Below are 23,477 nucleotides of genomic sequence, written 5' to 3'. Positions count from 1 at the left end.
CCCCCATGCCCTTCCGTGAAGTAGGAGGAGTTCTCTGAGCCTCAATTTTCCCTCTCTGTAAAATGGGGTCCTTCTATCTTACCAGACCATGGTGACAGCCAGAAGAGGCAGAGGACAAGCAATTCCTCTGCCTTGCTAGTATGGTGGGTGCAGTCAGTACTGAATAACAGCTCTGGGGGGGGGGGGGGGGGATGCTCTCTCCATTTTCCTGGAGCCCCTTAGAGATCGCGTCTGCCTTGATAATCACCCAGAAAGCCTCTCTCACGTCCTCTGTCCCCAGAGCTCAGGCACAGGCCCTCAGGGGAGGGGAGGCCAGGAGAACCTGAGGACACTGTCTCCTCCCCATTACCCTGGAGCCCACAGAGAAGAGGCCCTAAAATGGCTGCTGGACATACCAGGTGACCCCTGGGGAAGGGGTCTGGGCAAAGGACATGGGAGACGGCGCACTGTGCTCTTACCGAGCGCTTACTGCATAACTGGCCCTGTTCTGTCAGGCACATCGCCCGTGTACTTCTAAGAAAGAAGAAAACCATCGCCCAGAGGAGGAGGAAGTCATCTGAAGAGGGTGCCGGTGTCGGCAGTGGGGGCAGTGCCCCAGTACAGACCACCTCCTTCACCCCACGGGAAGGAAGGCTCGGTCGTGGCAGTCGCAGGGGTAACGGGTTGGGGTCCAGGGTCTAGCTGCGATCCCCAAACGCTGTGGCCGAGGGACAGAGTTCCGGCCCCCGGCGCATATGTGCCCAACCAGAGTCCCCAGCGGATCTCCAGCGGCGCACTGAGAGTTTCTGATCCGGTGTGGGGGGGGGGGGGCTCCTCGGCGCCCGGGCCAGGCCCCCCAGGGTTGAGGTTTGCGCGCCAGTCCGGGTGGGCGCGAGGGGCCGGCGCTCCCCGTGGACCGCGCAAGGCACCCACCTGGGAGGGCACGGCGTGGCCCGCAGCCCAGAGCTGTAGTCCAACGGCCAGCGCGGCCCAGGCGGCGGCGGGCGCCATGGGGACGAGTGGTGGCGGCCGAGCGCGAGCGGGATTAAGCTGGCCGGGGCCCTCACTCCTTCACGCCTTCTCTCCAGCACCGCTGCGCGCCCGCGCCTCCGACTGAAAGCGAAAGCCGGCTCTCTTAAGAAGGCGGGGGCGGGGCTAGAGGACACACCTCCTCCTGCCTCCTCCCACGGCCCCGCCCCCCAACGACCGCTGCCTGGCGACCGGACCTCGACTCACCCCGGCAGGGCCCAGTCTGGCCCCACTTTCCAAATCCGGCTGAGTGGATACCTTCCAGCGTCGGCCACTCCCAGCCCTCGGTGACCTCTCAACCTCCCTCTAACGACCACTCCCCTGACACCCCCCTCCCAGTGTGGGGGCAGGAGACCTGCACTGGGGACAGGCTCCCTGCACTGGGGACCAGGTTTGTGGCTGCCCTGAGCCTGTGCCCGTTGATCTGCTCTGCGACCACCTACCCCTCCCACCTTGCAGGCTCCCCATTCCTGTTGGGGTGTGGCACTAATTTGGAAATACATGCCACAAAGCTGAGGGTAGCTCTGGGGAGACCACCGTAGTTCTAGATCATTCACTCATTTAGACTCTAGAGCCAGACCACCTGGGTCTGAATCTCTGCATCAACCTCATAGAGTTATTACAAAGATTAAAAACTACGTAATACACATAATATAGTATATATTACATATGTATGTATACTTACAAAGTAAGTGTACATGTAATTTAGTAAGCTCTGTATACGAGTATGTATTAGCTGTCATTACTATTATTTATTTGTTCATCCTTAAATATTCTTCAAGGCCTTCTCAGTGAGCCACACCCTGTCCTGCCTTCCTTCTTGAGTCCCCTGTCCTCCTGTCCTCGTAGCTGACAACTAAACAGAGGCTGGGACAGAAGCTTTCTAGGGAGTCGTGGGGGCCCAGAGGGCGGCTGGCCCAGGCCAAGGGCCATGAGGGCTGGCCTCCCTAGAGTTTACATCATGACTGAGCACCCACTCTAGTTGCCATCTGCACCCCCTTCACTCTGATGCCACGGCCAGCCCTGTGTGACCAGAACATATTCCCCCAGCCCTGGGAGTTCTTTGTCCCCAACACACAGGGCATTTTCTGAGGGGTGGGGTGGGCAGGGTAGCAGGAGGTGATTCTATTCCCTTGTTCCCTCACTGCAAGGCTACCCCCAAGAGGTACAGATGCCCCCTACTCTGGGCCACCAATCCCGGTGATGGACATACCGAGGATGGTGCTTCTAGGCGCTGAGTGAGAAACTGGAAGTAACTCCGAGGGGATGGAAAATCCCACCTTCTGATCAGGAGGCTGGGAAATCACCTGGTTCCCATACGTTTGTGAGAGATTGGCCTCACGGAGGGTGCAGGCAGCACAGCTCACAACTGTTAACTCCTCAGAGAGCGTCAGCCTCTAAAACTTGCATGGAGATTTCTTCTGACCCTTACAAGTCTCACCTGGGAGCAGTTCTGAGGACTCCCTGATCCATAAGAGAGCCAAAAGCCCAGGGTGACGTGTCACTGGGCGGAAGCAGGGGTAAATGATTTCCCATGGATATCCCCACACACCTCAAATCCAGTGGGTCCCACTGACTCATCCCCTCCAATAGAAGCCCAGCTCACACCCCACGCATCCTGTCTCACTCCAGCTTTGCCCCCTCAGGCCCATGTAGCCAAAGGTTCCTGTCACAAACCTTTATCGAGCATCGGCTGTGTGCCAGCCCTGGGGCGCTGGGCATTCAGTAGAGCACAAAGCAGACAAGAATCTCCCATCAGTCTTGGGGTCTCTAAACTCCTGCGATATACTCCAGAGTGGTTCCTGATAGTTCCTCCTGCTTGGCCCCAGGTAAAAGGAAGAACCCCCCAGGCTTGCCCCAAGAGGTCAAAGTGGGCACTCAGCACAATGGTGACTCCTTCCCCAAATCCTTTCTCTTGGCGTCTCCAACCCTGATATCTTGTCTAGAGTGGAGGTGAGCAATGGCAAATTCTGGGTGAACCGGAATTTGACATTGAATCTCTTAGTATGACATGCACAGGTGGCCCAGGACTCTCTCTTCAAGGTGGGGTTTGATCTTGGCACCCACCATATTGTAGCTGCCATTGAGGAATCTGGTAAAACTCAGTAACAGCACAGGGGTCCCTTTAACACGCTGCCCCAGTCTGGATCACTGGCCCATCTCCTCCTGTCCCACAGCCCATCCCTGGCTTTGGCCTTGGCCATTTCTCACTTGCAATGCTCCCTTGGCCTCCCAGCTGGTCCTCTGGCCTTCAGGCTCATCACTCTAATCTGTTTTTTATGCTGTGGTCAGGGCCAGCTCTCAAAATCATAAGGTAGTCACATCATTCTCCCCAATCCTGTAGTTCTCAACCAAGGGGTGATTTTGCCCACTGCCCCCAAGCACATTTGGCAATGTCTGGGAACACTTTGGGTTGTCAAAATCACAGGGGGCAGAGCTAGGTACTCCTGGCATTTCATGCACAGAGACCAGGGGGGATGCTAAATATCCCACAATGCACAGGAAGGCCCCCAAAATAAATTATCCAGCCCAAAATTTGATAGAGGTTAAGAAAACATGCTTTAGTCCATGGCTCCCACAGACTTCAGATCTAAGCTCAGTTCTTCAGCGAGATGCTGGAGGCTTTCACCTGTAGGCCAGGCTGCTGGCCACACAGATGTCCCCAACTCCACACTCTAACCACCCTCAATAACCCCAAGTTCCCACCTCCATGCCTTGTCCACACAGGTTCCTCTGCCTAGAATGTCTTTCCCTTCTGTTGCCTGGGCATCTCTTTGTCCTTCAGACCAAAGCCCAACTCTCTCTCCTCTGTGAAACTTGCCCTTAACCACACCACCAACCCAGGCAGCGGTTGGGACTTCTGCAGACCGTTAGCGAAATCCTCCCCTCGGCATGGTTAGTCTCTCATATGTCCCTCTCCTCTCTTAGTCATTGTGATACTGGCAGTTATTGCAAGTCTATTCTGGGCCAGATAATTTGCAGACATTGTGTTGGAAAAGAGGGGTCAAGCTTTATAGTAAGGTTATGTGCCTCGTAGGGGGCACAGCAATTCAGACCAAGTTTGGCTGCCTCCACAGCCTCAGCCAAGCTGCTGGACCATGTAGTCCTCGGGGGCAGGGGGACTCGGTCATGGGCCCTCTATTTCCCTGGTGACCAGGTGACACACAGAGGGAGGAGCACAATAAAGTTGAAGTGCATGAGGACTTTGTGCAGGACTAGTGTTATGCAGGAGGCAATAAAGAGGTCCGTGAGTGAGTGAGTGAGTGAATGAATGAGTGAATGAGTGAATGAATGAATGAGTGAATGAATGAGTGAATGAATGAGTGAATGAATGAGTGAATGAATGAGTGAATGAATGAGTGGGTGTCAGGGTCGAGGCCCTGGAATCCAGCCCAGCACAATCACTCCCAGGCCCCACCCACTCAACCTGGTCTCTCAGACCATGCACATCTTTGACCCCAGCCCCAAAGTGCAGAAAAAGCCCACTTGCTTCTAGTTAATGGATAACACGCAGGCTTCCAGCAGATAAGACCATGGCTCTCTGGGCTCCAACTCAGGGACTGCATGCACGGTATCTGTAACCTTCTCCTGGGTTCCCTGGAACCTTTCCTCACTTCCCAGTGCAGCCCATAGCCCTCAGAGGGTCCCCCCACCGCCTCACACACCCATCTAGTTGATGACTATGCTTTGCAAGTGGGTGTAGATGAAGGTTCGGCAGCAGATGGCATTGTGTGCAAGAACAGCCAGTCCACCAGTACTTCCTGAACACCTACTATGTGCCAGGTGTTCTAGTAGACCTTTTGGAGGGATGGTTCTCCAGCTTCAGCCAGCGTCAGAATTATCTGGAAGGCTTGTTAAACAAGCAGATGCCTGCCCCCCACCCCATGTCTGTTGAGGGCCTTATGGATGGATGATCTGGCTTTTAATGAGCTCCCAGGTGACTGACGGACACCTCCTGGGAAACACTACAGAAGCTTTAGCTGCAGCAGGTGTTATGGCTGAGGGCGGTTTGGGAAGCATGGCTATTGGTTGTGCTGGAAGCAGCCATGTACACTGGGGAGGTCCCAGAACCAGCCACAAAACCAGCTCCTCTGACCTGGTCTCCGGGAGGCCCAAGGGCAGCTTGTCTTGCAAGACCCCACCGTCCCCTACCTCACCCTCCCCTTCACCACCCAGCTTGGCCCACTATCAAGGCAAGCAGCTTTTTCTCCCATCCCACTATCCTGCTAACCCAGCGCCCTGCCCCAGCCCCTTGATGACTCATGTCCTTAAATCAGAAACAGGAAGTGACACTTGGTGTTAGCCCCAGCCCTTGCAAAAAAGTCTCTTTCATTTGTCCCTCCTACCTGCCCTCCCATCTTCCCCAGGGCCACATCTTGGGCTGAGCCGGCCATAGGAAGCTGGGGTCCTGGGGCGCTGCACTGAGAAATACTCGCCAGCTCCTGTCCCCATTTCCTTACAAAGAAGAAGAGGGCTGGGGAGTGCAGCTCTCCACCCCTCTCCCCCACAAAGAGGACCCCAGGCAATTTAGGGAGGGGAGCCAAGAAAGCCTCCAGGCCTTCTCCTCCCCCGACTCCACCAAAACCTCCCTGTTCTGGGTTGCCTCTTCCCAGGAACCAGCCCCCAAGTCAGGCTCAAACCTTCTCGAGAAAACCCTAAGTTTCTAAGCCCAGTAAGTGGGGCCCACTACGACTCAGGGGAATCTCCACCATTCTAGCCCCTCCCTGTATGACCTTGGGCCAGAGTCCTCATCTATGACATGAGGGGGCTGAATTAGATCAGGGGAGACAGCCTGGTTTCATCCTAAATGCCAACTCCAGTTGGAGGTGGCTGCCTACGGCTCTGTGTGCCCTGGGAGGGGAAGGGGGCAGCCATACCACTATTACCTGGCCTCTGCCATCTCTGGACTCTGCCTCTCCTGTCCTGATTTTACAGCTTTAATGCGATGTGGGAGATGGGAATGGAGCAGGGCTGGGCTTGATTCGAAACACTTGCCTTTAACAGTACAAAGGGAGTGTGGCCTGTCCTACAGGAAGGACCACCCCTGGTCCCAAGCAGGCCTTACCTGATGGGCAGTTCTCCCTTGCATCCTACTGCAAACCACGCTGCTGTATTTTACATCCATCTCTCTTTTAACCTTATATTGTCTCTCTTCAGATTTTTTAAGTTTAAAAAATTCAAAGCTTAATATAAAAAACACCCGTATTCCCAGTACCCGGAATTGACCAATCCTAACAACTGGGGCTGTCCTCACTTCTCTCTGACCTCATAACACTTGTCCCCTCTGTCCTCCTGGCTGGTCCTGAACACACAAAGCATGTCAGGCCTTCGCATTAGAGTTGCAGTTCCCTCCACCTGGGTCACCCTTACTACAGACACCTCCATGACTCAATTCCCCACCTCACTCCAGTCTCTGCTCAAATGTCACCTCCTCAGGTGTCGCCTTCGCTGACCCTCCTAACTAGAACAGCTGCTTTTACGTTTCTTCATAAAAGTTTTTGTAATTCCTTTGTTTATTTAAGGGGCCTTGTCTGTTTTGTTCTCTGCTGGGTCCCCAGCACCTAGAAAGCAGCACAGATAACCATTAGATTTTTTGTGTGTGTGTTTTTAATAGGAGGCTCTCAGTAAACATGTGTCTGTGTCAAATTATTCTTTGCTTTCAAATTCTTTTATTTTGTGATTAAAAGCAAAATCCTTTTTGACCCCCAGTCCCAGTTCTAGTCCCTTCTCTTTCTCCCCATAGGCAACTACCCCTCTGAGTCTGCCATGTTCTCTCGCGTCCATTTTCTGCCCTACATATAAACGAACAATGTAGAATATTATTTCATATGCGTACTTGTGCATTTATACAAACCATAGACTACTAGGCGTGCTGTTCCGCCCCTTGATGTTTTCCCCCGCCCCTCAGCTGTGTTTCTGAGAACTTTCCGAGTGGATCAGTTCAATCCTGGCTTCGTCTTTCCACCTGCTGTGTGGTACTCCCTCGTGCCTGCCCCACACTCTATTTACCTGCTCCCCTGCTAGTGGGCACTCAGGTGTTTGCATGTCTGCTCCGGTCCATGCTCTGTGATGTGCATTCTTGCACCTGTCTCCTAAAGCACAGTGAGAGCTTGTCTAGGTCACAAACCTAGAGAGTACAACTGCCAGGAGGTGGGGTTTGCACATTTTCAATTTCACTAGGTCCTGCCAAATCCCTCTCCCAAGGGGCTGTACCCATTTCCACTGCCACCAGCTGCATGTGAGAGTCCCACGTGCCCACATCAGTGGGTTTCTTTTTATAGCCCTTTATATTTTCAAAGTGCTTTCAATTCTCCTACTTCCTTCTGTCTCACCATGTCCCTGCCACGACGAGGTCTGACAATTCGCGAACTCATCCTAGAAAACGTGCTACATACCTTGTTGCTGAATATCACTTAGGTCACCTTCGAAGTACTCCCCTTGGGAAGCTATGCACTGACGCCAGCACCTAGTCCACCCTTTAAAGCTATTTTGGAACTCTTTTTCTGGAATGGCCATCAGAGCTGTTGTCATATTACCCTTGATGTCCTGAATGTCATCAAAATGTCTTCCTTTCAATATTTCCTTTATCTGTTTACTGGCTAAACACTCCCTCAAGCCAGTGCCTTGTGAGCTGGTGCATTGTCGTGATGCAAGAGCCATGAATTGTTGGAGAAAAGTTCAGGTCGTCTAACTTTTTCATGCAGCCTTTTCAGCACTTCCAAATAGTAAATGTGGTTAACTGTTTGGTTGGTACAAATTCACAATGAATAATCCCTCTGATATCAAAAAGTTTAGCAACATGGTTGCAAACAAGTTTGCGAACTTAATTGTCAGGCCTCATTTTCCTCTCATCTGAAGGATGAACGCCCCCCTCCTCTAACGCCCAACCCCAATCTCTAACCCTGCCACACCCTACCCTTAGTCTCCCACCCCTTCCCCTCCCCCACTGCCGTTCATCATCCAGTCCACTCTCCAAACACCTCTCCTCACCCCATTTCACAGTCTCTCCTTCGGGTCCTGGTGGAGCCAAGAAGCAGCTGGTCCCCACTTTCTAGTTAGAGACACAAAGACAAGCAGTGGCTGTCTTCCACCCAGCTCTCCCCACCTTACCCTGGGCCTCAGTTTCCCCACCTTCCCTGGGACCCCCTCTGAGTTCTCCACCCTATGACGAACTGGGCCACTCTGGTCTGGGCAGCAACTGGACTCCCCTCAACCAGCCCCTCCTCCAACCCATTTCCTTATTTGTAAGTAATTTTCCAATCCTGGATATTTAATAATTTGGTAGTTGGTGGGAACGGAAACTTTTTTGCATAATTTTTCTCTCGCTCTGAGCATTTTGTACCTCACTTACAGCAGATTCAGTGACTCTTACTCCTCAGATCTTGCCATGCTTTCTTTTTTCCCCAACCCCTGCTCCTGTTGCTCTCCCACCACGAGCTCAATCCATGTAACGTGTGTGGTGGTGTCTGTGGGTGTCTGAATTTCTCTGGGATGGGACTGTTGGATCTTGGAGTATTTGTGTACCTATTTCACTAATACCGCCAGCAATTTCTCTGGGATGACCACACCGGCCACACTTCCTCCCATCAGCAAAGTCAGAAGGTTCTCATTTTTTTCACACTCTCCCCCAAACTCACTATTAGCCGACATTCTGATTGGGCCAATTTGATGGGTGTAAAGTGGATTCCACTTTTATTTCATTTGCATTTCTCTGAATACTCCTAGGTTTGCGTACCTCTTCATTGCTGGTTAGTCATTTGGGTTTCCCCTTCTGCGAACTGCCTATTCACATCCTTTGACCGTATTTCTATTATTTCCTGTCTTTTTCTTGTAGCTTTGCAATAATTCCTTGTATAGTCTAGATATTAATACCTTGTCATTTTTAGACATCACAAATACTTCCCTCATTATGTCGTCTGTCTGGTATCCTTGTTTATGGTGTTCTTTGTTTAAAAAAACAAAACACCTTAATGTAATCAAACCGATCAATTTTTTTGCCATTTAAATCTTAGTCAAAAGGTCCTTCCCTACCTGTGGAATATAAAGATATTTTCCTTTACTTTCTTTCATTAGCTTTATGATTTGACATCTCACATCTAGGTCTTTGATACAACCAGATTACGTGTGGTGTGGAAGAGCTAGGGATAAAAAAGAAAAAAACACTTCATTTTCTCCAGAGTGGACCAGCCTTTCCCACACCATTGGCCAAATAGTCCATCCTTTCATCATTACTTGTAATTGCATGGGTGTGTTGCTGAATGATCCAATCTATTCCATGTGTTCCATTGGTCTTGTTCCTAGAGTAGTCCCATATGGGTTTTTTGTTTGTTTGTTTGTTTGTTTGTTTTGGGGGGACGGTGTGTTTTTCCAGGGCCCATCAGCTCCAAGTCATTGTCCTTCAATCTAGTTGTGGAGGGCGCAGCTCAGCTCCAAGTCCAGTCCCCGTTTTCAATCTTAGTTGCCGGGGGGTACAGCCCACCATCCCATGCGAGAATTGAACCGGCAACCTTGTTGAGAGCTCGCGCTCTAACCAACTGAGCCATCTGGCCGCCCCCATGGGGTTTTTACTAGTAGAGCTTTGTAGAATGTTTAGTGTCTTGTAAAGTGATTCTCTTCTTTTTCAAAATTGACTTAATTCTATACAGTTCCTTATTTCCCCTACACACTTTAGAATATATGTGTTAAGTTCCTCAAATTCCATCTGTGATTTTAATTGAGATTGCACTGAATTTATAGGTGATTGGGGGGCAGGAGAGAACTGGCATCATTGCAGCATTAATCATCATGGTATACCCTTCATTTGTTCAGAGCTTCTTCTAAGTCTTTTACTAGTTTGAATTTCATTCTGGGCATTTCGGTGAGGCTGAGGTGAAAGATGTCAACCCCCCTCCCTAACTCACCACTTCTATATCTGGGCTCCCATTTGATATTTGCAATAACTCCAGGTGAGTCAAATGGCAGGGCCTATAGTCCTATTTTACAGATAATTCTAAGCAGCTCGTCCAACAGAGTGAGGACACATAACACAAAATAAATCTCTCCACAGCAAATCTCATTAAAATCTAGAAAGTTTGTTTCATGAAGGATTTCCCAGACCCCAAGGCAGTGACCTCCTGCGTTCAGTTGTACCATTCATCAAAAAGAGGCTCCACTACATAGATGGAGGACTTGGCATTCTTCGCGTGCCATGAACACAAGGCTTTGTCCAGGGCCAGCCCTCAGGGAGAGGTAGAATTACCGGGCCCATATCACCCCAACGCCAGTAACCCATACTGACTTGGAGTCAGTGGCCCCAGCTCTTCAGACAAGCCCAGCCAGGAGGCAAAGGCCATACCTGTCACATCTTCTTCGGACTTTCCTAGGGAAAACAGCCTTCTTGAACCTGTCCTCACCTCACCCTTTGCAAAGGCTTCCTGCAAAGTACCTCCTCAGAGGGCTCCCACCTGGATCTCCAGGCAATTTGGGCATGAACAAGCTCACCTCCTGCTCCTGATGCTAGACCATCCTTCAACGGCTTTGCTCCAACCCCACCTTCTTGAAGCCCTCCAGGATCTCCCCAGCCCACAGGCGTCTCCTGCCCTCTTTACAAGAGGTCTGGCATTGGAGAAAAAGCACTAGAAGGAACTAAACCAAAGATTCTTAAAGATTTTTATCGACAATAAAAACTCTTTGTTTGAATAGAGTCTTACTTAGATGGAGAGAGAAATAACTTCGTTTTCTCACGTTGTTTGAGTTTGGATCCCAACTCTACCGCTCATTTTGGACAAATAACTACACCTCTCTGAGCCTCAGTTTCTTTATCTGTAGAATGGCAATAATAACTATAGCTGCCTCCCAATGTTGTTGTAAAGACTAAATGTGGGGAAAAAAATTTACACCTAAAAAAAAAAAAGAGAGTAAATGTGATGATACATGAAAAGTACCTGGCAGATGGTAAGCACTCAATAATGACAACTATTAAGATGGGAACCCAGTTTGTGAAACAAATCCAAGGGTTGCTGTTTCAACTGAAGGAGCCGGGGAAGGCCTGCTTCCGGTTGCTAAGTTGGCTCACTCTTGGGGGACATCCCAAGAACCTTTAAATCTTATGGTCTGGATCAGGGATCCCAACTCTGTGGAATAATGTGCAGAATCGAAAATCGGAAGTAGGCAAGGTGACACCGTTATACAGCACAGATGTTGGGAAGGAGCAGGTCTTGTACGTAAAATAAAACAAAATAAAATAAAATAAAATAAACAAGACCTAACAGCAGGAGTCCTCTAGAAGTTACCCTTCAGAGGCTCCATGGAGGTGAGGTTCGTGCTGATAGCCCAAGTCATGGATTTCTAACAATTTGTAACTATAGGATGGAACTGATTTTAACTGTATGAGGAGGGTGAACTCATACCCGTAACAATTACAACCAAAAGTGGGGAGGTTTTCTTTTGTTAATAAATCACTGAAGATAATTTAAAGTATTATTTAGAAGACAGGAAAGAAACCAAAATGTGTGGGTGGTTATAACGAATGATGAGATCATATATAATTTTTATTATTTTCCCTATATTTTTTCTTGGCTTTTTTTTTTTTAGTGTTTTTTTAAATTATGGTTAACTCTCTATTTATACGGGTTTTGGTTTTTGTTCAACTTTTTAAAGCACCAGCAACCTGGATTCTAGTCCCGACAGGCACTGATTCTCTGTGTAACCTCAGACACAACTCTTTCCTCGCCAAGCCTCAATTTCCCCATCTGTACTCTGAGAGGGAGGGGCTGATGAAGCTATGAGGTCCGGGAGTCAGGCATCCCTCATGCACACCAGCACCCCTATGCACCCCGTTTTCTCCCAGCCACCAGCCCAGATGGCCTACAGCAGCATGAATCAGCACACATTTTTTCTCCTTAGTGACGCTTCCACTCAGGGTTCAGAATGGGAGCAGCCAGGGAGGGAGGAGGGACTGACAGGGCCTGGGTGGGGGTGGGGGGGCAGTTCCCTTCCAGGCTGGATGTGGGGTGGCTCTGGGCTCATTTCCCTGACATGATACCCAGCCTACCCTTTGGGAAATACAGCACATGAAACCAACTTCCCGCTCATCCGTTAGGAGCACGCAATGCTGAAGTCGCTGACCTCATTTCCACAGCAGATTGTCTCTTCCCCAATTCAAAAGGAGGAAAAAGTAAGTAATTTTTCCCCGTACAGTTTCCCAGTCTTCACACATTCGGATATTTATGAGTACATGTCTACCGGCCAGAGCTGGCAGGGCTGGACAGCAGTGACTCAATGAGAGCACACTCCCTGCAGGAGCTCAGAACAGGGAGGCACAGAACTTGCAGGAGGGACAGAGGGACCCTGACTAAGGAGCCCAGGGACTCCTTGAGTAGGTGACAGTGACTTGGCCACCTCCAGTTCATCTCCTAGTTGAAGTTCTTCTGCAGGACCTCACTCCCAGGGAACCAGATCCTCCTCTCCCTTCCCTTCCCCCCAGGCCTGTCCTGTCTGTCTGTCTTGCAGACTCCACACATACTTATTGAGCATCTACTATGTGCCAGGCAGAACTGTCCTTCACCCACAGATCATTGAGACCCTGCCCCAGCCATATGCCCAAACGGGGATTCCAGGTAACTTTAGCTCCAAGAAATAAATGGTGGAATTTCAAGCACCAAGAATCAATTTTGCCACCACCTAGACCTGGGTTTAAGTCCTAGGTCAGGCTGTTTATCAGCATGTGACTTTGACCTTGGACAAATCACTTCACATCCCTGAGCCTCCATCTCCTCATCTATAGAATGGGGAGAAATAAGTCCGCTTTGCAGGGATGCTGTAAGGATCAGAGTTTGGGAGTATACAGCGCCTGGCATACGGTAGGCCATAAATGTAGCCATATATTCTGCCCCGCCCCCACATGGAGCTCTTCATTCCCAGAGGTGTAGGGGAAGGTTTACCTTTGGAGTTCCCTGAGTGTTCACCCTCTCTCTTCCCCTTCACACTCAAAGGAAACCCCCCTCGGGCCCCAATTCCCCTGCAGTTCCCCAACCCTCTTGAGACTGTTGCAACTTCTCACTCACCACCTAGCCCAGCCCTTCCAATCTTCCTTCCCGCTCCTGCAGAATAATTTCCGCCTTGAAACTGCCTAGAGACCCAGAGATGCGAATGCAGGGGTGGGGCAACCTCCACCCCAGACTCAAACACCCTCGTTTTTGACACCCCAATCACAATTGTTCACTTTCCCCGGCATCCTCCCAGGCCTTTGTACAACACGTACCCAATCCCCGAGGCCTGGCTGCACACCTGATCCCTCTGAGGGTCCTACAAGCCACTGCAGTCTGTCTTTACAGCAGTTACCACTGGCTAAGGTTATCTCATAAACTCCTTATTGTCCCTCTCCAGGAGGACAGGGCTCTGTCCTCAGCACCCAGCAGCGCACATCGTTTGAGCTCAGAAAGATTTATCTAACAAATTAATGAATGAACTTAAACCTCGCACCTCTTTTTGGGATAGGTGTTCTTACTACATCCATTTCACAGAGGAGGAAGTAGAGGCCCGTTATCTGGGTTAGATGCCACACAGTGAGCACTACGGCCCATGCTTACCTCAGTCACAGCAATGATCTTGCCCTCAGTCACTGCCTGCCGCCAGGCCCTGTCCCTATCCAGCCCTATCATGTTCCCCAGCACAGTTCCTGACACATAGTAGGTGCTCTAAACCGACCTGTTGCTTGAGTGTCTGAATGGCTGAATGAATGAATGAATCTCTTCATACAGAGGTATTTTTTGTAAGGCTTCTGGAATTGGGCCTCCAACCACAGTCAGTGCTATGGAAACTCAGGGGACACAAAAATCCTAGTCCCAAGTGGCCCTAGGCAGCTTTCTGGAGGCATAAGAGAAAGCTGAGGATGGAGGTTTGGGAGTTGGGGCACTGAGCAGAGATTTCATGGTAGGGATGTGCCTTCTGTGTTTAGTAACTAGGGGGTGGGGGACACAGTTGGGATTCAGAGGGGCTTGGAATACAAGAGCCCTGAGAGGTACCAGGACATACCCGGGGGGGGCTGGCCTGGCAGACTTTGGCCTGTAAGTACTGGGGAACTATCGAAGGTTCTGTGAAGGAGTGGTCTGGTTATAGCGCAGCTTTGGAAAGGAAAAGTGGAAGGAAGCCAGGAGGCAAACTCCATTCCCTGTATGTTTACTGAGCCCTGTGGATGCCTGCACGGACCGAAACTCAGAGGTGGGGCCACAGCACGGTGGTGACCCAACCTGAGCCGCAATAGAACAACATAGCCAAGTGGTTGAGAACCCAGACTCCAGCCAGATAGATGGTTTGGGTTTGAATCCTGGCTGCACCTCTTAACTGCTGTGGGACCTTGGGCAAGTGACTTAACTACTCTGTGCCTCAGTTTCCTCACTGGTAACATAGGGATAATAATAGCAAGCACTTCCTAGGGCACATGAGATAGCACAAAAAGCCTCATGAACTAAGAGTTCTTTTTGTCGGTCTACCTAACGTGTGACTTCCTGGGTGACAGAGAGGGAGCCTCTTATATCTCTTCATCAGAACCCAGCTCAGCTGGGCACAGAGTGGCTCTCAGGGAACTTTCAATGAATGAACCGGGCCCAGGGGACCCTGGCCCACCTTGAGAGTACCCCAGTGTTCACTGGGGTCCTTTGCCTGAGGTGAGGCGCCCTCCGTTCTACACCTGCTCAGGCTGTGGGTATTTCCTGAGTGAAGTGCAATCACAGTGAAAAACAACGTCCCGGCGACAGCCTGTTCTTGCATAATCTGCCCACAGCTCTCTGTGGCTTCCTGACCAGGCTCTGTGCAGCCCCAGGGAGGGCCCCATCCTGTTCTGGATGGTGCCGGACCCTGCCCCCATCTCAAAGGAGGCCCAACAAGACCTCTTGGAGGCTCAGTTTCCCCACCTGGAAAACTAGGTCATTGGAGTTGATCATTTCTAAAGTGTTGGATGTTCTCAAATCAGACAGATGTGGGCATGAATTCCTGCCTGCTTACATGGGTCTCTGAATGCACAGGTCAGCCCCAGGGTCCAGAGCTCACACTGTGGAGACAGACAAACTTGGATTCAGATTCCAGCCAGGTGAACTTGGACAGGTTAGTTTGCTTCCTTGAGGCAACTCTAGGAACAATAAGGGTCAAATCATTGGGAGAATGAAATGGGGCCAAATGGGAAGGGCTCAGCACCGTGCTGACACACAGGAAGATCTCACAATTCCTTGGCCCTCCTCTCAAGGGGTGGCGTCTACATCCCCTCCCCATAAATTGGGGCTCTGTGACTGCTTGACCAATAGAATGTGGCAAAAGTGATGCCGTGCCCGTTTCTGGGCCCAGATTTTGAGAACCTGGTGGTTTCCACTTCCTACCCCGAGGCTGTTTGCTCTAGGAAACCAGCCATCATCCCCTGAGGAGGCTCTCACCGCTCCATGACAGGCCATGGGGAGAACCCCACAGCCAGCACCCACTTGCCAGCAATCAGAAGCGCTCCAGAGCCAGCGGATGCTGTGCGAGTGGAGCTAGGCTTTCCCCAGCAAGCCCAGGGCAAACTGCAGATTCGGGAGCAAAACAAACCACGGGTGTTGTTTTAAGCCACTAAGTTTTGAGGTGGTTTATGGCGCAGCAAAAGATAACCAGGACACTTTAAGTCAGTTACTAGCCATTCAACACTCTGATAAATGGGCATCAGCCTGCTCGTTTATAATTACGGCCACTGTGAGGTTAAGTGGCAATGTATGGGAAGTGCTTTGGCATTAAATTCCTGACAGACGATTTCCCTGCCCTCTTATGCAGGATCAGCTACATAATTTGTGGGACCCAGTGAAAAATGAAAACACAGGGCCCCTTGTTCAAAATGTGTTAATAATTTCCCAGACGGCAACAACAGGTCATTAAACCAAGCTCAGGCCCTTCTAAGCAGAGACCCTATGTGACTGCACAGGCCATCCTTACCTGTCTGGATATGGGGACCACTTTGGCTCTTGCAAAGCTGCCTTATAAATACGAAATCAATACTCTTACTGCAGCTATTTTTACTTTCACACCAAATTAAATAATAATAATAATAAAGATTGAAAAACAGCAAGTAATCTTTACTGTTTACTTAAACGAGATTGTGATTCCCCCACTCTAGTCCCAACATACACAGCAAGGGACCAAATTTACCAAGCTGGGACCTTAAGCAAACCTATTTACCTCTCTGGGGCTCAGTTTTTCCATCTGTAAAATGGGAGGCTTGTTCTCAACCTGTCTTCCTTGGATCCTGGGATGGGGTGGAGAGCAGGATACAAGGAGTGACTGAGACGGTCAAAGGAGATCCGATTGTCAGGGAATTTTCCAGCACAGGTTCTCTGCACTGCCTGTCCCCCAGGCCTGTGTCCGCCTGACCTCAGAATCAAACCACCATCATGGAGTGAGGCTCTGGCTGGGTTAACTCTGCCTCAGAGGGATCAAAAGGCCACACCTGGGCTGCTGCTTGAGCACAGGTAGATTACCCAGCCTCTTGGAACTGTCCCTGCTTCCCCATAAAAGGAGGAATAAAATCAACCTCCTTCCTGTCTCCCAGTTCTGGTGACTTGGAGGTGAAAGGAAGCATTCCCAGAGGGCATAGTGCCGGACAGTAACCGTGATAATGAAGCCCAGACCACAGAGGCAGTCTGGCCGTATTGACAGAGGGGGCATTTAGAATCAGAGTTGAGGGGTTGAACGCTATCTAGCTCTGGCACTCCCTGGCTGTGTGACAGTGGGTCAGTTGCTTTGCCTCTCTGAGCCTCAATTTGTAAAAGGGAGTGCTGATACTCAGCCTATTTACCTTTCAGTTATGATTAGGAAACCCAAATGCATGAGAATGTAGAAAGCCTTGGGCAAGCTCGAAAGCTCTTAAAATGCAGTATATGGTGACTGTCATTTGCTGAACAGGGAACATGCCTGGCACCAGGCCAACCACTTTCCCCACATGACTACTGGCCTCACAACCACCTTACAAGTTAAGCATTACCTCTGGCAGATCGGGAGAGCGCTGAAGGGCTTTGCGGAGGCCAGGTAGCTGGGAACTGCTGGAGGTTGAACGCTGATGACCCATCCCTGCCCCTACATCAGAAGCCACAGCAATAAAATGGGACAGAGGCCAGTGCTGGAGGACACGGAGGCACATGAAGGGCATGATGTTAAGCTAACCCACGCCCCACACCAAAACACAAAGGCCTCCAGCCTCCCCAGGATCTTGGTTTGGTTTTTACTCTCCTGGAAGACACCCAAAGAAAGAGGAACCTGGACTGCTTGACTCCCAGCCTCCTTCAGTGACAGAAGCCTGGACCCAGAGCTGCGATTGTTCACCAGGAATGTAGCCTTAGCTCTGCCCTTTCTGAGAAAACACATCCAACTGCTTCCTGACTACCAGCAACCGCTGCCTCTCTCTCTCTGGCTACCTTCTGAAATAGATTAAAAGAACCTTTGCTGCCCCTGGTTTGGCCTTTCACGCCCATTGCTGAGAGAATACCAGGATGTTTATTGTTCTAATGGGAGGAAAACAGAAAAATGGAGTCTGTTGTTCTTACGATACAATCAGAGTGTCTTACGACAGCCCACCAGGCCCTGGGTAACCTGGCCCCGCTGGCCTGTTCGCTCACCCCCTTCTTCTCTCTGCCCTGCTCACTATGCTTCTACCAGGTGTGCTTCTTAAATCCCAAGGCCAGGTGCATTCCCACCTCAGGGCCTTTACAGCTGTGGTTCTCAACTTCCCTGAATGCTCTACCCTCAGGTCTCCCCCTCTCTCACGTGTCATGTCACTCAGGTGGAGCTCAAAGGGTATTTCCTCAGGGAAGCCTTCCTGGACCACCCTGCCCTCCAGACCCTGCCACAGTCCCCTGACTGGGGCTTCTCGTTGCACATAGCGCATCACCTCTGGAATGGCCTTGTTCACATATTCGATTATGCCATCATCGGTCCCATCCCCTGGACAGAGCCAGTCTGAGTACAGTGCCTTCTCTGCAGCTAGACTTGGGCCTGGCTCACCACAGGTGTTAGGAAGAGGGAACGGAAGGAGAGAAGAAGAAAGGAAGGGAAGCAGAGAGAGAGAGAGAGAGAGAGAGAGCGGAAGGGGAGAGGGAGGGAGGAAGGAAGAAAGGGAGAGAGAAAGGAGGCCACTCAGGAAAAATCAGGAGCAGCAATGCAGTGCAACCTGGAATGCACTGGAACCATGAGCAGGATGTCCCCTACAGAGGGACCTGCGGCACTTCACAAATGCCCAGAGTCACAGACATCTGACTAACAAACTGCCAGCCCTATGACTGTGACTTGAGGGGTTCTCCCGGTCCCCCACAGAGCAAGAAGGAAGGCCAGGTCCCAGGAGAGCCTGAAAGCCCTGGTTAACCCTACTGGAACTAGCGCAGGCTTTGGGGGGCCAGTTCCAGAACCACCCACCAATTCTAATGTTTTTCTGGGAGAAAAGTGTTCTGAGCCCAATGCCCTTTTGAAGGTTACCAGTTTGGAAGTCAGAGGGGGCTGAATTCTACAGGCCTAGAAAGGGCTCACTCTTGGTAAGTGGCTGCTAGGTTACACCAAGGACAGAAGTTGCCACGTGGCAAACACAATTCGTGTGTCAGATGGTATCTAACGGAACCCCACAACCCTGTCAGATAGAGACTGACCAGGAAACTGAACCATTTCACAGACCAGGAAACTGAACTGTAGGGAGATGGAGGCAGATAACCAAGATTGCCCAGCTGGTAAGTGGCAGACCTGGGATTCTGACCCCTGTCTGACCCAGCACCCATCCCCACCCACACAGTCTGCGCCTCAGAGAGGGGCAGGCAGGCCTTTCTGCCTTGCACCTCCTTCCCTCACACCCACTGGGCACCTAGTCTTCCGGGTCAGCCCAGCAGGGTCCAGGGGTGTGCACCCAACACGTGTTGCTAGCCCAGAGCACGGGGACTGGGGACGTGCAGGAACCCCTAGGTGGGCTGGGCCAGCTTCTCCTCAGGCCCAAGTAACAGCTGCCTGTCTGTCTCTACATAGTCGTCACTTCTGTTCAGCCCAACAAAGCTCCACCTGGTGACTATGGGACAGAGGTGACGAGACACCGTCCTGGGAGGGATGGGAGGAGGAGAGAGACGCTCTGCAGATTCAGTCTCTAGCTCCATGTGTGGGACAGGAGCTGCCCTTAGAGACTCTAAGAACCTAGATTCGTTTCCCACCTGTGAGACTGCCTTAGGAAACGGGGTTTTCTTTGAAAGCAATAGCTTCCGCAGAACACTTGTCACTCACTGTCACTCCCTGACTTCAATTGTTCAGGAAGGGGGGTGTGCATGTGTGTGAGAAGGTTCCTTATAGCCTGGGGACTGCTACCCTGAGTAGCAGGGGGCCTTGTCCATCTGCCCACCTGAATGTCAGAACAGCCAGAGGTTAAGCAGGGCCCCTCGTCACTGGTAGGGTGGGGATATTTGCTGTCTCTCCGACTGACCATGTGCAAGGCAGTGGTTGGTTCAAGTTTGAGGTCTGAGTGGGGACTGGAGTCCTGGGGATGGGGTGGGCAAGGTCTGACCGTGGCCCTAGGTCTCCTTCCTTCACCCTACAGGGCAGCCACAGTCAGAGGGGCCCAGGCTGGCTGCCTATGGTGGGGAGCAAGCCCCAAACTGACTGAGCTGGGGTGGGAGGGGCCGGCTAGGCCCTTCCTAGCTCAGGCATGAAGCCCCAGGCTCACATTTACCCCTCAATCCCCTCCCCGCCCTCCCAGGTTGGGCCATTCCAGCTGCTTTTGTGACTCCCTCTTGCCATGTATGGGGCTGCTCAGGCCCAGCCCAGAGAGAGGCAGGCCCAGGGGAGGCCCGGGATCCCTTTCTGCAGATACCCAAAGGAAGCCTTGGGTAGAGCAACTTTATTCTGAATATAGTCGAAGGCAAGCCTTAGGCCAGGGAGTGGGGGTTACACGGAGAAGGGATGAGGAAGAACGTCCGGAGTGGGGGAGTGGGGAGGTCTGCCCCAGCCAGCAGGGAGCTCCCTGTCCCTGGAGGCTGGGGCCGCGGCGAAGAGGGAGCCCGTCCTCAGAGATTCTCAAACACTCTCAATCCCAGTGAGCGTTTCCTTCACCTTATGATAGTTTTTGAAGGACTTTATGGATTTTTAAAGGATCGAAAGTTTTGTGAAGGGCCCCTGGGTGAGGGAGTGGACCATTTCATTAAACATGTGTCAGTACCCTCACATCAAGGCTGTCTGAGCCCCTGCCCACTGGGTGTGGGGCATCGTCAGGCACCGTAGGCTCATGAGCACAGAGCTGTCCACGCTGGTTTTGCATGAGGCATTCTGGTAAATATGGTCCATCCCATGTAAACTTCTTCAGGTTCTGGTGTAACCGCCTCTCACAGCGTCCCGGCCACTCCAACTTTCCCCAAAACATCTGAGCAGTTTCAGAAACTACCCTTGTCATTCCTGAGCCAGCCCCAACTTCCTCCAGAGATGAGCAGGCTGGTGAGTAAACAGCAGCTTTCAGGCCTAGCTTCCAGTGGGTAATTCCAGGAGTCTCCAGGCAGCCTCGACTCAATTCCCCAGGCTGCCACAGACTTGTCATCTGCCCACAGGTTCCTTTCCAAGGCCACTTGTTTGTTTACACAAGCCTGAAAGCCCTGGGGAGCGCAGTCCTGCAGAGGAAGCCTGGGCAGCTTTATTTCTTAGTGAGATGCAAACATCCTGACCTCCAGACTGAACTACCTGATGCTCTTTCTTTCTGGCAGTCCAGAATAAGGCTGAATAGGGCTTTTGACCACCACATCCCAAGTGCGGTGCTGAGCAGCTGCAGCCAGAAGACTGGCAGCTCTGGGGGGCGATTCACTTCCCCACAGGGCACAGAGCAGGTGGTGCCCAGCCAGCAAGCAAGGACCCAGGAAGGGCCCTCGGTTCCCCTTCTCTGTGTGTGGAGGAAGCCCCTGGGCAAGGCCAAGCAGGCCTTTCTCCAGGTGGCAGCTGGGTGGGTAGGGTCCCTGACTGGGACAGGGCACTGCATCTGCTGAGGGTCTGCAGACATCTGTTTCGTGAGATGCCTCCCTGCTGAGGGGACTGGTGGGGACATTCTGAGACGAGAGAGTTGATTCTAGGCCCTGGGCCACTGTGAGGGCTACAGACCAGGGAAAGCAAGTTGCACTAGGAGGGTCCCACTCCACCCAAGCGGCATAGGGTACAGAACACAGCACGATGTCTGCAGTTGAGATGGGGCCAGATGACAACGCCCAATCTCTCTACTTCCCTTCTGACTCAGGAGAAACCACAGGCGCTGCTGGCTCAGTGCCATAGGGGGGCCACATTTACAGTAACTGGGGGCTATTGGCATAACAGTAAGGCCTGGCAGGTATCACTCCTGAGGCCCAGGGTGAGGTACGGGTCTCACAGCCTCTGCCTCAGGTGGGTTCTGGCCCTGGTAGAGTATATCTGATGCCCAGGGCTCTGGGGCATCTTCTTGGCAGTAGCAGGAGGCAGGGTGTCCACTCCTTGCCAGCAGTCTGTTGCCCCAACAAATACCATTCAGATCCAGCCCCTGGGTTGCCCCATAACCCACTTCCCTAGGTTTGGGGTTGGGGGGCAGCTGCGTGGAGATGCAGGTAGAGACCATCAGAACCCCTTCCTGCATTGCCAGGCTCTTCTACCACTGGAGGCTGGACACTCAGTTCAGGCCAGATGGGACTCTGGCAGCATCTTGGTGTCACCAGTGCAAGCCTGGCCTCCCAGGGAGCACCCAGCTGCCCTCTCAGCCCCAACTCAGGCCAGGCTTCATTTCCCAGAGGCAGTTGTGGGCGAGGGGTCCTCCTTTCCTTCCTCCTCCACTGAGAACATGACGTCCCTGCCGCTGCCCAGAGGTGGTTCTGTCTCCTGCTCCGGGTAGTGGGGGGCATGGTCCATTTCCAGCTCTCCCTCAAGCTCAGGTGCTGCCGGCCCCGCCAGGCTCCGGCCCTCAGGCACCTCAGTCTTCACGGTCCCCACAATCACCGTGTCCGCCTTCATGATATAGATTTTCTCTACAAAGCAAAAGGATGGGTAAGGTGAGGAGACCAGAGCCCCAGAGGAGGAAAGCAAGGAGGCAGAGGAAGAGCCAAGTCCCAGCTCTGCCACTCATGCTGTGTGTCCTCGGGTAGGTGGCACAACCTCTCTGATGCACGGTAAGCCCTTGCCAAACTTGCAGGTGTCCTTGTAGGGAAAACAGCTAGGAACTGTATGCTGAGAAGTTAAAAATTGGCCCTCTTACTACTTACAGGAGATGCTGGTGAGTCCCCGGCACTGGTAGGGAAGGAGAGAACAGGGCTAGAAGAGAAAGCAGGTCATGGGGAGAAAGCAGGTAAGGACATCCATCGCACCAGGGAACTTGTGTAGAGGTCTGCCTATGCTGGATGCTGTTCCAGACACTTTCTGCCCTTCAGTTCCTGAATCCTCACATCCCTCCTACCAGGTAAATAGTCTATTATTGTCCCCATTTACAGGTAAAGAACCTGAAGCCCAGAGAGGTTAAGTGGCCTGCCCAAGGTCACCAGGTAATTAGTAGAAATCCCAAAAGAAACTCCCGTTCTGTTCCTCTCCACGTGCCTAAAACAGAAACCTGGGGTGACCACCTTGTCCCGGTTTGCACGGGCTGCTCCTGGTTTTAGCAGTGGAAACCCCCATCCCAGGAACCTCTTCAGTCCAAGCAAACACAGACGGAAACCTCAGCCCTGTTCACCGTCACCAGCAGTCTGTGATTGGGACAGCTTTGCACGGGGCTGGTTATTGCTTACTGTCTTTCCCCCACTGGAGGCCCTCACGGCTCTGCCTGCCTAGCACACAGCAGGGCTGCCTGTATATATCGCTTGGATAAATGGCAGCCCAGCCCATTGGAGCTGTGATCCCCCATGGAGCTTGGGAGGCTCAGGGGAGTTAAGTAAGCGGCCTAAGAAGCTAGGAAGTGGGGAGCCTGGCCTGTCGCCTAGGTCAGCTGACTTCAAGCACCATCCGCCCAGCTTCTGTTGGCCTCAAGCTCAGGTCAGGGCCCCAGCTTCCAGCTGCTTAGCCCATGGACTCTGGAGGCTGAATGGGGAAGCCAGGAGGGAGCGTGAGAGCCGGGGGTCTAGGGATCCCTGCTTCTCTGTGTAACTCAGTCACACTCCTCTGATTCAGGAGCCCCCAAACATTCTTGGGGCCCCATGTACCCTCAAACCCATTGCATAATGCCGGCTCTTCCATTTCAGTTTGAACACTCCCAGAAAAGAGAGACGTGTTCAATACAGCAGCAAGAACTAAAGAGAAGGGTAAGAAGAGAGTGAGACAAGCTGTGGGCTCGCGCACCCCTCTATCCCAGAAGAGAGAGCAGGACCTCAGGTTCCCCAGCCACACACCCCTCATCAAGACCTGCAGGCCCCTTGCCCTGAGAGGTGACAGATGGCACAGAGGAGGCCAGAGAGAGAGAGAGAGAGAGAGAGAGAGAGAGAGAGAGAGAGAGAGAGAGAGAGAGAACGAGAGACACAGAGCAGTAG

At 51.8% G+C, this 23,477-nt stretch overlaps 2 protein-coding genes across 3 annotated transcripts in view; both read right to left on the bottom strand.

The window, feature by feature from the left end:
- Positions 1-1,101, bottom strand: part of TNFRSF1B (TNF receptor superfamily member 1B) — a 34,691-nt gene extending 33,590 nt beyond the window's left edge. For both annotated transcript variants that reach the window (XM_019756332.3, XM_019756333.3), the window contains exon 1: positions 913-1,101. In XM_019756332.3, coding sequence (XP_019611891.3) covers positions 913-990 — 78 coding nt within the window. In that variant the 5' untranslated portion in view covers positions 991-1,101. The remainder of the gene's footprint in view (positions 1-912) is intronic.
- An 18,748-nt stretch (positions 1,102-19,849) lies between these two features.
- TNFRSF8 (TNF receptor superfamily member 8) overlaps positions 19,850-23,477 on the bottom strand; it is a 64,825-nt gene continuing 61,197 nt past the window's right edge. The window contains exon 15 of the mRNA XM_019756324.3: positions 19,850-21,992. Within this exon, the coding sequence (XP_019611883.3) occupies positions 21,748-21,992 (245 nt within the window). The 3' untranslated portion in view covers positions 19,850-21,747. The remainder of the gene's footprint in view (positions 21,993-23,477) is intronic.

This window comes from Rhinolophus sinicus, chromosome 14 (genome assembly GCF_057876585.1).
Source record: "Rhinolophus sinicus isolate RSI-liver-muscle chromosome 14, RSI-T2T, whole genome shotgun sequence".
NCBI lineage: Eukaryota > Metazoa > Chordata > Mammalia > Chiroptera > Rhinolophidae > Rhinolophus > Rhinolophus sinicus.
Note: the sequence above shows the minus strand (reverse complement) of the source record. Positions and strands in the feature narration are given on the sequence as shown.